At 39.1% G+C, this 13,545-nt stretch overlaps 1 protein-coding gene across 5 annotated transcripts in view; it reads right to left on the bottom strand.

Moving 5' to 3' along the window:
- The window catches only part of Usp9x (ubiquitin specific peptidase 9 X-linked), a 130,734-nt gene that overhangs the window by 26,116 nt on the left and 91,073 nt on the right, over positions 1–13,545 (bottom strand). For all 5 annotated transcript variants that reach the window (XM_090325744.1, XM_090325745.1, XM_090325747.1 and 2 more), the window contains 6 exons: positions 12,354–12,462; positions 12,030–12,176; positions 11,350–11,496; positions 10,055–10,277; positions 6,594–6,814; positions 1,389–1,579 (listed from right to left, as the gene is read on the bottom strand). In XM_090325744.1, coding sequence (XP_090181870.1) covers positions 1,389–1,579; positions 6,594–6,814; positions 10,055–10,277; positions 11,350–11,496; positions 12,030–12,176; positions 12,354–12,462 — 1,038 coding nt within the window. The remainder of the gene's footprint in view (positions 1–1,388; positions 1,580–6,593; positions 6,815–10,054; positions 10,278–11,349; positions 11,497–12,029; positions 12,177–12,353; positions 12,463–13,545) is intronic.

The following is a 13,545-nucleotide window of genomic DNA, read 5'->3' as shown; positions in this document are numbered from 1 at the left end:
TTGGGGGTTATTTTTAAAGGAAGAAAAAAGCCCAAAGCACATTTATCCTGATTTCCCTGTAAAATCATAGCATAAAGTTTTCACTTTACAGATTTATTTTAGCCAATAAATAAAGGACTATTCTTGTTAAAGGAATATAAAAGAAATAAAAACCTGGCCCTACTCTTTCTCCCCTCCTATTTCTTTTTTTTCCTTTTTTTTTTTTTGCCAGTCCTGGGCTTGTGCCCAGAGCCTGAGCACTCTCCTTGGACTTTCTCAAGGCCAGAGCTCTATCACTTGAGCCCCAGCACAACTTCCGGCTTTTTTTCTATGTATGTGGTACCCAGGAATCGAACCCAGGTCTTCGTGCATGCTGGGCAAGCATTCTACCACTAGGCCAAACTCCTGGCTTCCCCCGTCCTATTTCTGAACAAGCACAGACTCCTTGCTCTTACACATCCCTCCTCCATGGGCCATCATACCCTTTATCAGAAGCCAAATCATGCTCCCACCCAGCCTAATCTTGGGCTTTGAATCTCTAAAACCTTTCATTGTAAAAACACAAAGCTGACTACACAAGATGATAATCAATGGTGGCTACTATTGCAAGAAGAAAGACAGAATCATGTGAGATGCTTCATGGAGGTAAGCATGGAGGCATATCACCCATCAAATACCTTTGCCTAGCTGCTGCACAAAACCAACACCTTAATCTGATCAATCTTTGGATCTCATGAAGCAATGAAAGAAGAAAGGAAATATGGGGGAAAACCTATAGCGTTAAAAGTACTAATTTTCATCCCCAATAAACCACTGTAAAGGAGTGGGAGTGACTTAAAGAGATTCAAGAGCCATCATTATTAACTATTTGTAGTATACGGACCTCACTTTGTTCTGGATTTTAAAAATACCAGTGAAAATCATTTATGAGCTATCTGGATTAGTTCAATTTCTCACCATATCTAATACTAAGAAAGGTCTTCAAAGACATCATGATAATACCATGACTATGCTTGAAACAGACATTAGAGATAATACTAGAGTATTTAAAGGTGAAGTTATTATCAGGAAGTTATTTCAAAACAATCTGTCAAATACGTAGGATATACATTAAACAGAATTGGTTATGATTTGTCAACTGCTGAAGTTGGATGATCAGTGTATTTTGGCCCTCCTCCTCCTATGATTTTTTACCTCCTATGGAAACAACAAAAATGAAACTCTAAAAAGTTAGAATACTACTATTAAACACAATATAGAAATGTCTTCAATCATATTTTAGACATTTTTATAATTTTTTGTACTAGGGTTTGAATATAAAGCCTCATGAATGCTAGGTAGGCACTTTGTATCACTTGAACCATGCCCTAGTTTAAAGCATATATCTTTAGTATGCATTCATAGTTTACCTGAATTGTTTCCAAAATCCTCTGGGTACATAATATTGCAGTCGAGAAGCAGCTAAATGACCAAAGATGACCTGAAGATGTCTTAGGACACCAATGTTGTATTCTTTCCTATCTTCTGTTTTACTTAATGCTGGTTTGTCTTCAAATTGTTGAGGATATCCAAATACATCATCCCTGGGATCAACATTACTCTAGAAATAAAAAATAATAATCTAATCTAGATATAATGAGATAAATTCCAATTAGGGAACAAATGATCTCTAATCACTTAACCTTTTTTTCATTCCAGTCCTGGGGCTTGAACTCAGGGCCTGAGCACTGGCTTTGGGCTTTCTGAAGGTTAGAACTCTACCCACTTGAGCCACAGCAGCACTTCTGGCTATTTCTATGTATGTAGTACTAAGGAATTGAGCTCGGATCTTGTTATGTGCTAGGCAAGTACTCTACCACTAAGACAAACTCCCGGCCCCTGATCCTAAGTTTTCCTGTTCAAGGCTAGTAGTGACCTCGTGTCACATACACTTTTGACTTTTTGAAATTTTTTTTTCTTCTTTTGAACTCTGGGCCTGGGCACTGTTGCAGAGCTCTTCAGCTCAAGGCTAGTGCTCTACCACTGAGCTACAGTGTCACTTCCAGTTTTCTGGTGGTTAATTGGAAATAAGAGTCTCATGAACTTTTGTGCCCGGGCTGGCTTTGAAGCGTGATCCTCAGATCTCAGCCTCCTGAGTAGCTAGGATTACAGGCATGAGCCACCGGTGCCAGGCTGAATTTTTTTGTTGAGATAAAGAGTCTCACGGACTTTCTTGACTGGGCTGGCATTGAACTGAGATCCTAGATCTCAGCCTCTTGAGCAGCCAGAATTACAGTCACAAGCCCCCAATGCCCGATTTCCCTTAAAATTTTTTTGGTCAGTTTTGGGGCTTGAACTCGGGGCCTAAGCACTGTCCATGAGTTTTTTTCCACTTCAGGCTAGTGAGTGCTCTACTACTTTGAGCCACAATGTACAGTGATTAACCGGAGATAAGAGTTTCCTGGACTTTCCTGTCCAAGCTGGCTTTAAACCATGATCCTCATGATGACTACTTGCAATTTCTATCATTAGATATCAGCCTCCAGAATAAATAGGATTACAAGTATGAGCCACTGGTGCCCAGCCCCGCTTAAAACTTTTAACTGTTAAATTTTAATTTATAATAGATAAACATGTAGGCCCTACCATTTATAAGGTAAGTAGCTTTGGGCCAATTAAGCTAAAATTTTCCAAGCTTCAGTTTACCTATGTGTAAATGAAGATAATACTCTTGTTATATAGCTATTGTGAGGGTGAAATAATTCATAAAAGGGCTCAGAACTGTAAACATCAACAAAAATATATTGGTAATATTAGGGAATACTAGATATAAATAAGGATAAACATACTTACCAAACATTATTTTAAATAATTAATTCAAAATACACCCAAATGCTAAACCCACAGGATTCTTAAAGTATAAATAGAAAAGGGGGAATAAAGACTTGTTTAATGAGAACAAAATTTCAGTTTTTCAAGATGAAGAGATCTGAAGTTGTTAATAATACACAATTACATGAAATGTTAATAATGTACAACTATATGAATGAACATAAAGTGACTTTTTTGGTTCATTGTGGGGCTTGAACACAGGGCTTGGATACTGTTTCTGAGCTCTTTTAGCTCAAGGCTATCACTATACCAACATTGACCATAGCACCACTTCTGGTATTTGAGTGGTTAATTGGTGATAAGAGTCTCATAGAAAACGAGACATTGGTGGCTCACACCTGTAATCCTAGCTACTCAGGAAACTGATACCTGAGGACCAAAGCTCAAAGCCAGCCTTAGTAGAAAACCTGTGAGACTCTTGCAATTATACATTTAAGAATGGATAAGATGGTAAATTATATGTATTTTAACACTTTGAAAATAAAATTAGAGCTGGGTATTACACTGTATGTCTGTAGTCCCAGCTACTTGGAAGGCTAAAGCAGGTGGATTGGTTGAATCCAGACCTGGAGGCCAGCTTGGTGAACAACATACTAAGATCTTGGCTAAAACAAAACTAAACAAACACAAAACAAAAGGAGTGGTAGAGGTAGAAGATATAGTAACATGAATGGCTATTAGTAGGGGTCACAATTATGACAGCTGACAAGGAGAATTTATTTACAGTTAACCGAATGTCTTTCTAACCTTTGATATCAAAATAGGTAATAGGTAATCCCTGCCTAGGAGAAATTTATAGCCCAGGGAAGAAAAAATGTAAGCAAAATTCAAGACCTACTTTTCAGTACAGTGCAAAGATAATAGAACAGAGGTACACAGGTGAAAAGGCCAGAAGTGGCACTGTGGCTCAGGTAGCAGAATGCTAGCTTTGAGCAAAAAGTATCCAAGGGCAGTGCTCAAGCCCTGAATTCAAGTGCCAAGGCTGGCAAGAAAAAGAAAAAAAAGAAAAAACACAGGTGAAGGAGCAAAAGTGGGACATCATACTTTGTGTGCTTCATTTCCTTTATTTTTTTGTAGTACTAGAGATGGAAAACAGGATACCTCATGCATGCTAGGGAAGTATTTTACTCTAAAGTTATTTCCAAGCGCTGTTATTTATTTCTTATCAGTACAATTAGCTACTATCTATGTATAGTGTATGACAAAACTACAATCTGAATTCTAAGTATTTTTCTTGTGCTGCTGGTTCTGGGGCTGAGATCTGTCCGTGAGCTTCTTTTGCTCAAGGTCAGTGCTTTATTGAGTCACAGCTTCATTTCTGGATTTTTGGTGGTTAACTGGAGATAAGATTCTTATCCACTGCCTTTTCTGGGATGGCTCAGAACTGTGATTGCCAAATATCAGCCACAGAAGTAAGCTACTAGTGCCTGGCTAAATCTTTTTTTTTTTGTGGGTCATGGGGCTTGAACTCTGGGCCTGGGCGTTGTTCCTAAGAGCTTCAGCTCAAGGGTACCACCCTACCTTTGAGACAAGCCCCACTTCCATTTTCTAGAGGTTAATTGGAGATAAGAGTCTCAGATCCTTTTGTGCCTGGACTGGCTTTGAACATTGATCCTCAGATCTCAGCCTCCTGAGTAGCTAGGATTATAGGCATGAGCCACCTGTCCAGTTGGCTAAATCTTTTATTTATTTAAATTTTTTTGCCAGTCCTAGGGCTTGAACTCAGGGCCTAGGAACTGCCCTTGAGTTTCTTCTGCTGAAGGATAGCACTCTACTAGTTGAGCTATAGCACCACACTTCTGTGGTACTTCTGGCCTTTTCTGTATATGTAATATTGAAGAATTGAACCTGGGACATCCTGCATGCTTGGCAAGTACTCCACCACTAACCCATATTCCCAATCCCTGAATAATCTGGGGGAAAAGTTGAGGCAAGTATATATTTTATGGCAAACTATCATATAAGGAGAAATCCACATCTGATGACTAAAGGCAGGGTACTAGGAAAGGACCATTTAAAACATTTAGTATAATGAGAATACATTTTAGCTTCTCTCTCCTATAATACTGGAAAAAAAGATAAAGAGATAAAGCATGGGCACAAACATGATCACAACTTAAGTCGTGCCATATTCTCTCTATTAAAGAACCACAGTTATGGGGCTGGAATGTGGCCTAGTGGTAGAATGCTTGCCACTTAAAAGAGGCCAGAAGTGTTGCTGTGGCTCAGGTGGCAGAATGCTAGCCTTGAGCAAAAAATGTCCAAGGACAGTGTGCCTAGGCCCACAGTTCAAGCTCCAGGACTGGTGAAAAAAGAAAAAAAGTTATAGTAATTCTGATCCACCATTGCAACCTGACTTCTTCACTGCTTTATTCTGCATTGATATAGGAAATTTAAGTTTTGGCAAAAGATCATGTAACACTATTTGAAGTAATATGAAGATGTGTCATCTGGCAGAAATATAACCTAAAAAGGGCTGGGAGTTTGGCCTAGTGGTAGAGTGCTTGTCTGGCATACACAAAGACCCTCGGTGCCACATACATAGAACAAGCTGGAAGTGGTGCTGTGGCTCAAGTGGTAGAGCGCTAGACTCGAGGAAAGCCCAAGGACAGTGTTTAGACCCTGAGTTCAAGCCCCAGGACTGGCAAAAAAATAAATATATCCTAAAAGCAAGTATAAATAATAAAATTGGCAGGTACTATACAACTTGGCATAAGTTATTGAAAATGTAATTAAAATATGAAAATATAGCTAGACATGGTAGCATATACTTGTAATGCTAGCACTTGGAAGAGTAAAGCAAGAGGATTATAAATTTGAGGCCTGCTTGCCTGAGTTTTATAGCAAGATTCTGTCTCTGAAAAGCCAAAAACCAAGATAATAATAAAAGGTGAAAATACAACTTAAAACTGTTAACTTAAAATGAAGAGTCTTATCACTACACAAAAGCACAAAGTATGCTCAATACCACATAAAAAAGATGGGTATAGCTGGGTTATGAGTATATAGGCTGGGAGCGTAGCCTAGTGCTGGCCTAGCATGCACAAAGCCCCGGGTTCGATTTTTCAATACCATACACACAGGAAAAGCCAGAAATGGTGCTGTGCCTCAAGGGTAGAATACTACCCTTGAGAAAGCTTAAGGACAGTGCCCAGACCCTGGGTTTACGCCCCAGGAATGACTAAAAAAAAGGAAAGAAGAAAGATGAGTATACAAGTTTGGTTCCAGTTGCTCACAACTGTAATTTTTGCTACTCAGGAACCTGAGATCTGAGGAATGTGGTTAAAAGCCAGCCATGAAGCCGGTCGTTGGTGGCTCACACCTGTAATCCTAGCTACTCAGGAGGCTGAGATCTCCTCAGGATTGTGATTCAAAGCCAGCCCAGACAGGGAACTCCATGAGACTCATCTCCAATTAATCAACAAAAAACCAGATGTGGCACTGTGGCTCAAAGTGGTAGAGTGCTAGCTTTGAGCTGAAGAGCCCAGGGACAGTGCCTAGGCTCAGGGTTCCAAGCCCCAAGACTGGAAAAAAAATTACACACATACAAACACACAGGATATATGAATGTTATATTTCACATATTTTTATATAAGGTTCTTGTGGTCTTGTGTATCTGGGGAATTTTGACATTGCAGGAGGGAGTCTCAACAAGTATTCAGACATTACTGAAGGGTATCTCATAACAGAATGGTGTTTGCTACCACAACTTCAAACAGAAAATAGAAGTAACTGAAACTTACCTCATTGTCCTGCTTCTCATCCCCAGACATATCATCATCTACATCACTACCTGTGCCTTCAATTGCAAGAATACCATTCCTGATGGAGGGAATCATGTAGAGTTGCTGAATCACAGAATTCATATAACAAGTAGCACCAGCATTTTTCAGCCCCACAAATCCTTTTGGTGGGCGGGGTCCAACAGGTGGCAGATATTCCCATTCAGTAAGTGCTTCACAAGCTTAAAAAAAAAACACAACTCTTGTAGCACAAACACAACCATTTTATCTTCCAAAGGTCTATTAAGCTGACAAAAACATTAACAATAGTTTCACTGCTCCTTCAGTCACCTCCAACAATATGCTACATATGCTACCATGATTTTTAAAATTCCTTTTTGACTGGTCGTGGGGCTTGAAATCTGGGCTTGGACATTGTTCCTGAGCTCTTCAGCTCAAGGCTATTGCTCTACCACTTGAGCTATAGTGCTACTTCTGGTTTTCTGGTGGTTAATTGGAGATAAGTGTCTCACAGAATTTAGTGTGCAGGCTGGCTTTGCACTGTGATCCTCAGATCTCAGCTTCCTGAGCAGCTAGGATTACAGGCATGAGCCACAAGTGCCCAGTTTTTTTTTTTTTGTCAGTCCTGGGCTTGAGCTCAGGGCCTGAGCACTGTCCTTGGACTTTCTGAAGGCTAGAGCTCTACCACTTGAGCCTCAGCACCACTTCCAGCTTTTTTCTATGTATATGGTACTGAGGAATCAAACCCGGGTCTTCGTGCATGCTAGGCAAGCACTCTACCACTAGGCCAAACTCCCGGCAGATGCCCAGTTTTATGCTACCTCTTTTTTAAAAAAATGTACGTGTCAGTCATGGGGCTTGAACTTGAACGCTGGGCCTGGGTGCTGTCCCTGAGCTCTTCAGCTCAAGGATATCACCCTACCCCTGGGTCTGGGTGTTGTCCCTGAGCTCTTCAGTTCAAGGCCTTTCCAATTTTCTGGTGGTTAACTGGATAAGAGTCTCATGGACCTTAATGCCCAGGCTTTGAACCGCAATCCTTAGATCTCAGCCTCCTGAGTAGCTAGGATTACAGGTATGAGTCACTGTGCCCAGCTTTTGCTACCTCTTTTCCTTTTTTTTTTTTTTTGTAGGTCCTGGGAATTGAACTCAGCCTAGGCGCTGTCCCTGAGCTCTTCAGCTCAACGCTACCACCCTACCCTTGAGCCAAGCCCCACTTCCCGTTTTCTGTAAGAGTCTCAGGTCCTCTTGTGCCTGGGCTGGCTTTGATCCTTGATCCTCAGATCTCAGCGTCCTGAGTAGCTTGGATTATAGATACGAGCCACCATGCCTAGCTATGCTACCTCTTTTTATTTCAAATTTAGTTGAGCTTATTTTCTCCTAGCAGATGTAATAAAAGCAACACTGACTTTGCCTCTAGTTTTATTTTTTTTGCCAGCCCTGGGTCTTGAAATCAGGGCCTGAGCGCTGCCCTTGGGCTTTGTCAAGGCTAGAGCTCTACCACTTGAGCCACAGTACCACTTCTGGCTTTTTCTTTGTATGTGGTACTAATAAGTTAAACCCGGGTCTTCATACATGCCTGGCAAGCACTCTACTAGGCCAAGCACCTGGCCCTGACTTTGTCTATATACACCGAGCTTTCTTTCAATTTTTCAATTTTTTTGCCAGTCCTGGGTTTGAATTTAGGCCCTGAGCACTGTCCTTGGGATTTCTCAAGGCTAGAGCTCTACCACTTGAACCACAGAACCACTTCCAGCCTTTTTCTATGTATGTGGTACCAAGGAATTGAACCCAGGTCTTTGTGCATGCTAGGCAAGCACTCTACCATTAGACCAAACTCCAGGCCCTACACCAAGCTATTGTAAGGAGTAAATCAGATAAAGGAGTTGAAAGCTTTGTAAAACTGGTAATTTTTTTTGCCAGTTCTGGGCCTTGAATTCAGGGCCTGAGCACTGTCCTTGGGTTTTTTTCCCCAAGGTTAGAGCTCTACTACTGGAACCACAGCACCATTTCTAACTTTTTCTATATATGTGGTACTGAGGAATTGAACTTGGGTCTTTGTGCATGCTAGGCAAGCACTCTTACCACGACGCCAAACTCCTGGCCCTAAAAACTGTAAATCACTATATATTGTCTCATATCTCTCTCCACCTGGTACAAACATGGAAACACTACAAATATTATCATTTGCTTTGGGACAAGTTAAAAAGATGATAGTATATTATTATCACTAGGCAATTTTGGGGCTTGAACTCAAGAGTCTGGGCATTGTTCCTGAGTTTCTTTTGCTCAAGGTTAACACTGTACTACTTGAACCACAGAGCCACTTCTGTTTTTTTCTGTTTATGTGGTACTGAGGAATTGAACCCAGGGCTTCATGCATGCTAGGCAAGCACTCGTACCACTAAAGCCACATTCCCATTCAATGACAGTATATTAAAAGGAATAATAAATGGAATTAAGTAAAGGAACAATAAATGGAATTAAGTAAAATTATGTTTGATAAGGAACAAAATCAGGTATTTTAAGTGAAAAGCAAAAGAACATTGTAAAATACGATACTATATCTCAATCTGGTTGAAAATAAATTTTGTATATAGATTTAACATTTATAGAGAGAAGCTGAGCAGACACAAACTAGATGAAAATTATTGAAAAATCCTATTTTTCTCCATGCAAATTCACTACTTAAAAAAATAACAGGAGCCAGGAGTGTAGCCTAATGGTAGAGTGCTTGCCTAGAATGCACAAAGCCCTGGGTTCAATTCCTCAGTACCATATTAAAGAAAAAGCCAGAAGTGGCACTATGGCTCAAGTGGCAAAGCACTAGCCTTGAGCAAAATGTGTCCAAGGACAGTCAAGTATGCAGGCCCTGAGTTCAAGCCCCAGGACTGGCAAAAAAAAAAACCCCAAAACAAACAAAAAAACCCCCACAACAACAATAACAAAACAAAACAAAAAAAAGCAACAAACACAACAGAGGCTAGGCACAGGTGGCTCATGCCTGTAATCCTAGTTACTCAGGAGGCTGAGATTTGAGGATTGTCATTTGAAAATAGTATCTTCTTACATCTTACTCTTTAAAAAACTCCAATTTGTTAAGAACTCCTGGCAAATAATGAAATATAAAAATAATATGGAGAAAATTCTAAGGGACAAGTTTTCTAATAGATGTAATTCAAGTTGCTTTTACTCTAGAGATTAGGTTTTACTTTAGATCTAAAAGATGACATTGAATTTATAAAATCCTCATACTACTTATAGGATGACATTTAACAAGCTTCTGAAATTTTTTACTATACAAGTATCTCTCTGGTGATAGTGATCTTAATTATATACTCGTTTCTTAGTAACATTAAACTAGTTGAAAGAAAGTGACTTGAAGATACTCCCTAAAAGAAAAATCAGTAAGCAGAACTCGAAAAATTATCAATCATCGCAATTTTATATTTTAAAATACTTACTAGTAATTGCTGTGCCAATGTAATACATTTCAGTCAAAGAGTCTACTATCTGTTTGAGATTTCTCACACAGCCAACAGCTAATGCTACAAGTAACTCAAAACCAGCATTAATTGTAGCTGGTGAACTACAGACTGGGATAGCCTGTTCGGCCGGGAGCTCTCCATTTCTCATATACTGCAGATAAACATTGGAGGCAGGAAAGATGAAATCATCTATTAATTCCTGAGGAGTTGAAAAAAAAGGATTAATATTAGCAACAACATATTCAGAAATATGTCTTGTAAAAAATAATCCTAAAGCTATTTATTGGAATTTTAGATTCTATCTCAGAAAGTGGTTTTCCTTGCTTTTGTTGGGGAGTGGGTGGGTAGGCAGTACTGGTACTCAACTAGAGCACTACTTGAGCCATGAGTGCAGCTCAGAATTCTGTCTGTTATGGAGATAAGAGTCTCACAGACTTCTACTCAGACTGACTTTGAACTGAGATCCTCTGCGTCTCTGTCTCCTGAGAAGCTTTAAGAATACAGGAGTGAGCCACTAGTGCCCAGCTTACATGCAATTTTTTTGATTGGTCATGGGACTTGAACTCTGGGTCTGGGCGCCGTCCTTGAGCTCTTCAGCTGAAGGCTACTGCCCTACCCTTGAGCCACAACCCCACTTCCAGTTTTCTGGTGGTTAATTGGGGATATGAGTCTCATGTCCTTTTGTGCCTGGGCTGGCTTTGAATCATGAGCCTCAGATCTCAGCCTCCTGAGTACCTAGGATTACAAGCATGAGCTGCCAGTGCCTGGTTCTTACATCCATTTCTAATTGGAAAAAAAAAACAACTTTAAAACACCACTATAATTAAGCACACCCAACTTTCCATGTTCTGAGACAAATCTGACATTTACAAACAGTTCTTAAACAGGGCTAGGGCCAGCCTATAATCTAGCTACTCAGGAAGCTGAGATCTGAGAATCACAGTTTGAAGCCACCGTGCCAAGAAAAGTTTTTTAAGACTCTTATCTCCACTTCAGTATCAAAAGAGCCAGAAGTGGAACTGTGGCTCAAGTGGTAAAACACTGGACTTTAGTAGAAAAGTTCAGAGACTGCATCTGCACCCTGAGTTCAAGCCCCAGAATCTGCACATAAACACAAAAAAAGTAAAAATCAAAACACACATAAGGTCATGATAATAAACCTAAAATAATATTAGTCAGATTTATTTCAGCCAAATTTAATGATAAAAAATTTAATGATAAACATTGGAAGGATATGATATCCAGTTTAGTATTAAGAACACTGAACTTACTTTAATGAGATTAGCGCCTCCTTTTTCACAACCAATATGAAACTTCTTCTCAGGAGTCTGAAAGGCTAGTAACTCTTTTGTTACTCCAAGGTGGCCTTCCAAAATTGTCTCTTCTACACCTGTGTCACCTGTTCTTTTAACATCATCCTGCCAAAGAAAAGTATGTTAAATGCCTAACATATGAAAGGGAGGCAAAGAGAAAAAGAGGTGAAGGGACATGAAATAAATTCACCTGAGTCTTTCCATTCAAACAACTTTAAGTTATCTTCAGAAGTTTCTAGAAGTATGCTTTACTAAATTGCTAAAAGAAATGCTAATCTGAATGCTACAAATATAAATTCCCATATGCTCTGCCTAAGAGAGCTAATCAAAAGTGTTAGTTTACCTGATTAATTTTTGATGAAAATCTAACACTTTAAAAAAGATCGTTTAAAGAAAGTTGAAAGATATTAAATTTGAAGAGCTAAACATTGGTATTATAAAGTTCAAGGCATTTTATATAAGTAGTTATGATTGACTCATGAGATACTCATAGCCACTGATGCAGTATCTATTCTTTGGTCTATTTTATTACTTTAGAATTATCTATCTCACCAAAATATTTCCAACTATTTAAAACACACTATTAATAGAACACACTATTAACAATGATATAACAAAAAGTATTAACTGCAACTTACCCTGATTCTTTTAAGCCAATCAATTTCATTATTGAGAAGAACTTCAGCATTGGGTACATTAATATTACTGTTGTAAGCATAATTAAGAAGGTGCCTTAAGAGAATGAAGTAGTCGCCTGAATGTTTGGCCCTCTCTCTGGCTGTACTCTGAAAATAATCAAGCATAATCATATGAATTAACTTTTCAATTAATCCCAGTTAACCAGAACAGGCAACTAAAATGACTACAGAAACTTCTAGTATTCATTAAAACCACATAGTCTTAAATATCTTCGCTGAAAAAAAATGAATTGTACTGGTAAACATTTTAAAAAAATGTCTCACCCCTAAAACGGTAAAGAGTAGAGTAATGAAGAAAAGCAGAGGCCTGTGTCCCATGCAGCATCTGGTGCACATTAAAAAGAACTGCTCCTGTGCCACTTGACGAACAGTTCTGAAATAGAAAATTTTCACATTTAGTCAATTAAAAAATCTCTAACACTGTTTGTCTGGTGGGGGTGGTAGTAGTATTTAAACTGCACATCAAGAACTATGATATATAAGAGTTTTTTTTTTTTGTACCTGACTGATGTAATTACAAGTTTTGAGAGATGCCTTCTAATGTATCTACCCTCATGCCTCTGAACACACTGGAAATTTAGATACAAAATACAAAGCTCTATGTATCTTTTTGGCTTGTATCAGTTATACAGGGGCCAATATCATTGTTATATCTCATTATATTTACACTGTATTCTAATTAATTTTCCCCCCCTTTTTTGCCTCTAAGAAACAGTATCCCAAACAGGCTTCCTTGTTCCATTTTCATTGTTGCAAACCATCTGTTTCAACAGTATTCAATCTCTTACTAGGCCAAACTTCTGGCCCCTTCAATCTTCTTTATACTTCTTCTAAGCATATCCTGTTTGCTAGTTCCTACCCACTCAAAGAGTCTATTTCTTTTGCATCCAGTTCCCCTACTTTTTTCACCAGCTTTTTTGAGTCTTCTTTAGGCTGTTCTCATATATACTTGCAATAAAATTATACTTAATTCTTCCTCTTTTGTTTTCTTCTCCCCATTCTTTCTCCTTAGTAGTCTTAGTTTGACTGATGTTTAAGCATCTGAGCAATTGTGTGTATGACTGTTTATACTTAGGTACATGTCTATGAGTAGGGATTCTCAAATGAAAAAGCACATGCAAGTGTTAGAAATCTAAAAAATCTTCAAATGTGAAACACTACTGTCCATATCATTTAGGAAAAGCATTTCAACCTACACTAGAAGGAAAAAAATCAGGCATCGAAAGAAGGATAAAAATATCAAGGGACTCAGCTGGGTGTGGTGGTTCACACCTGCAATTTTAGCTACTCAGGAGACTGAGATCTGAAGATCACAGTTCAAAACCAGGCCCGGCACTAAAGTCTGAGAAACTTATCTCCAGTTAACCACTACAAAACCTGAAGTGGCACTGTGGTTAAAGGGGTAGGGTAGTAGCCTTGAGCTGAAAAGCTCAGGGACAGTGCCCAGGCCGAGTTC

This window comes from Megascapheus bottae, chromosome X (genome assembly GCF_031878675.1).
Source record: "Megascapheus bottae isolate mThoBot1 chromosome X, mThoBot2.hap1, whole genome shotgun sequence".
Lineage (NCBI taxonomy): Eukaryota > Metazoa > Chordata > Mammalia > Rodentia > Geomyidae > Megascapheus > Megascapheus bottae.
This window is presented reverse-complemented; position numbering and strand designations above follow the sequence as displayed.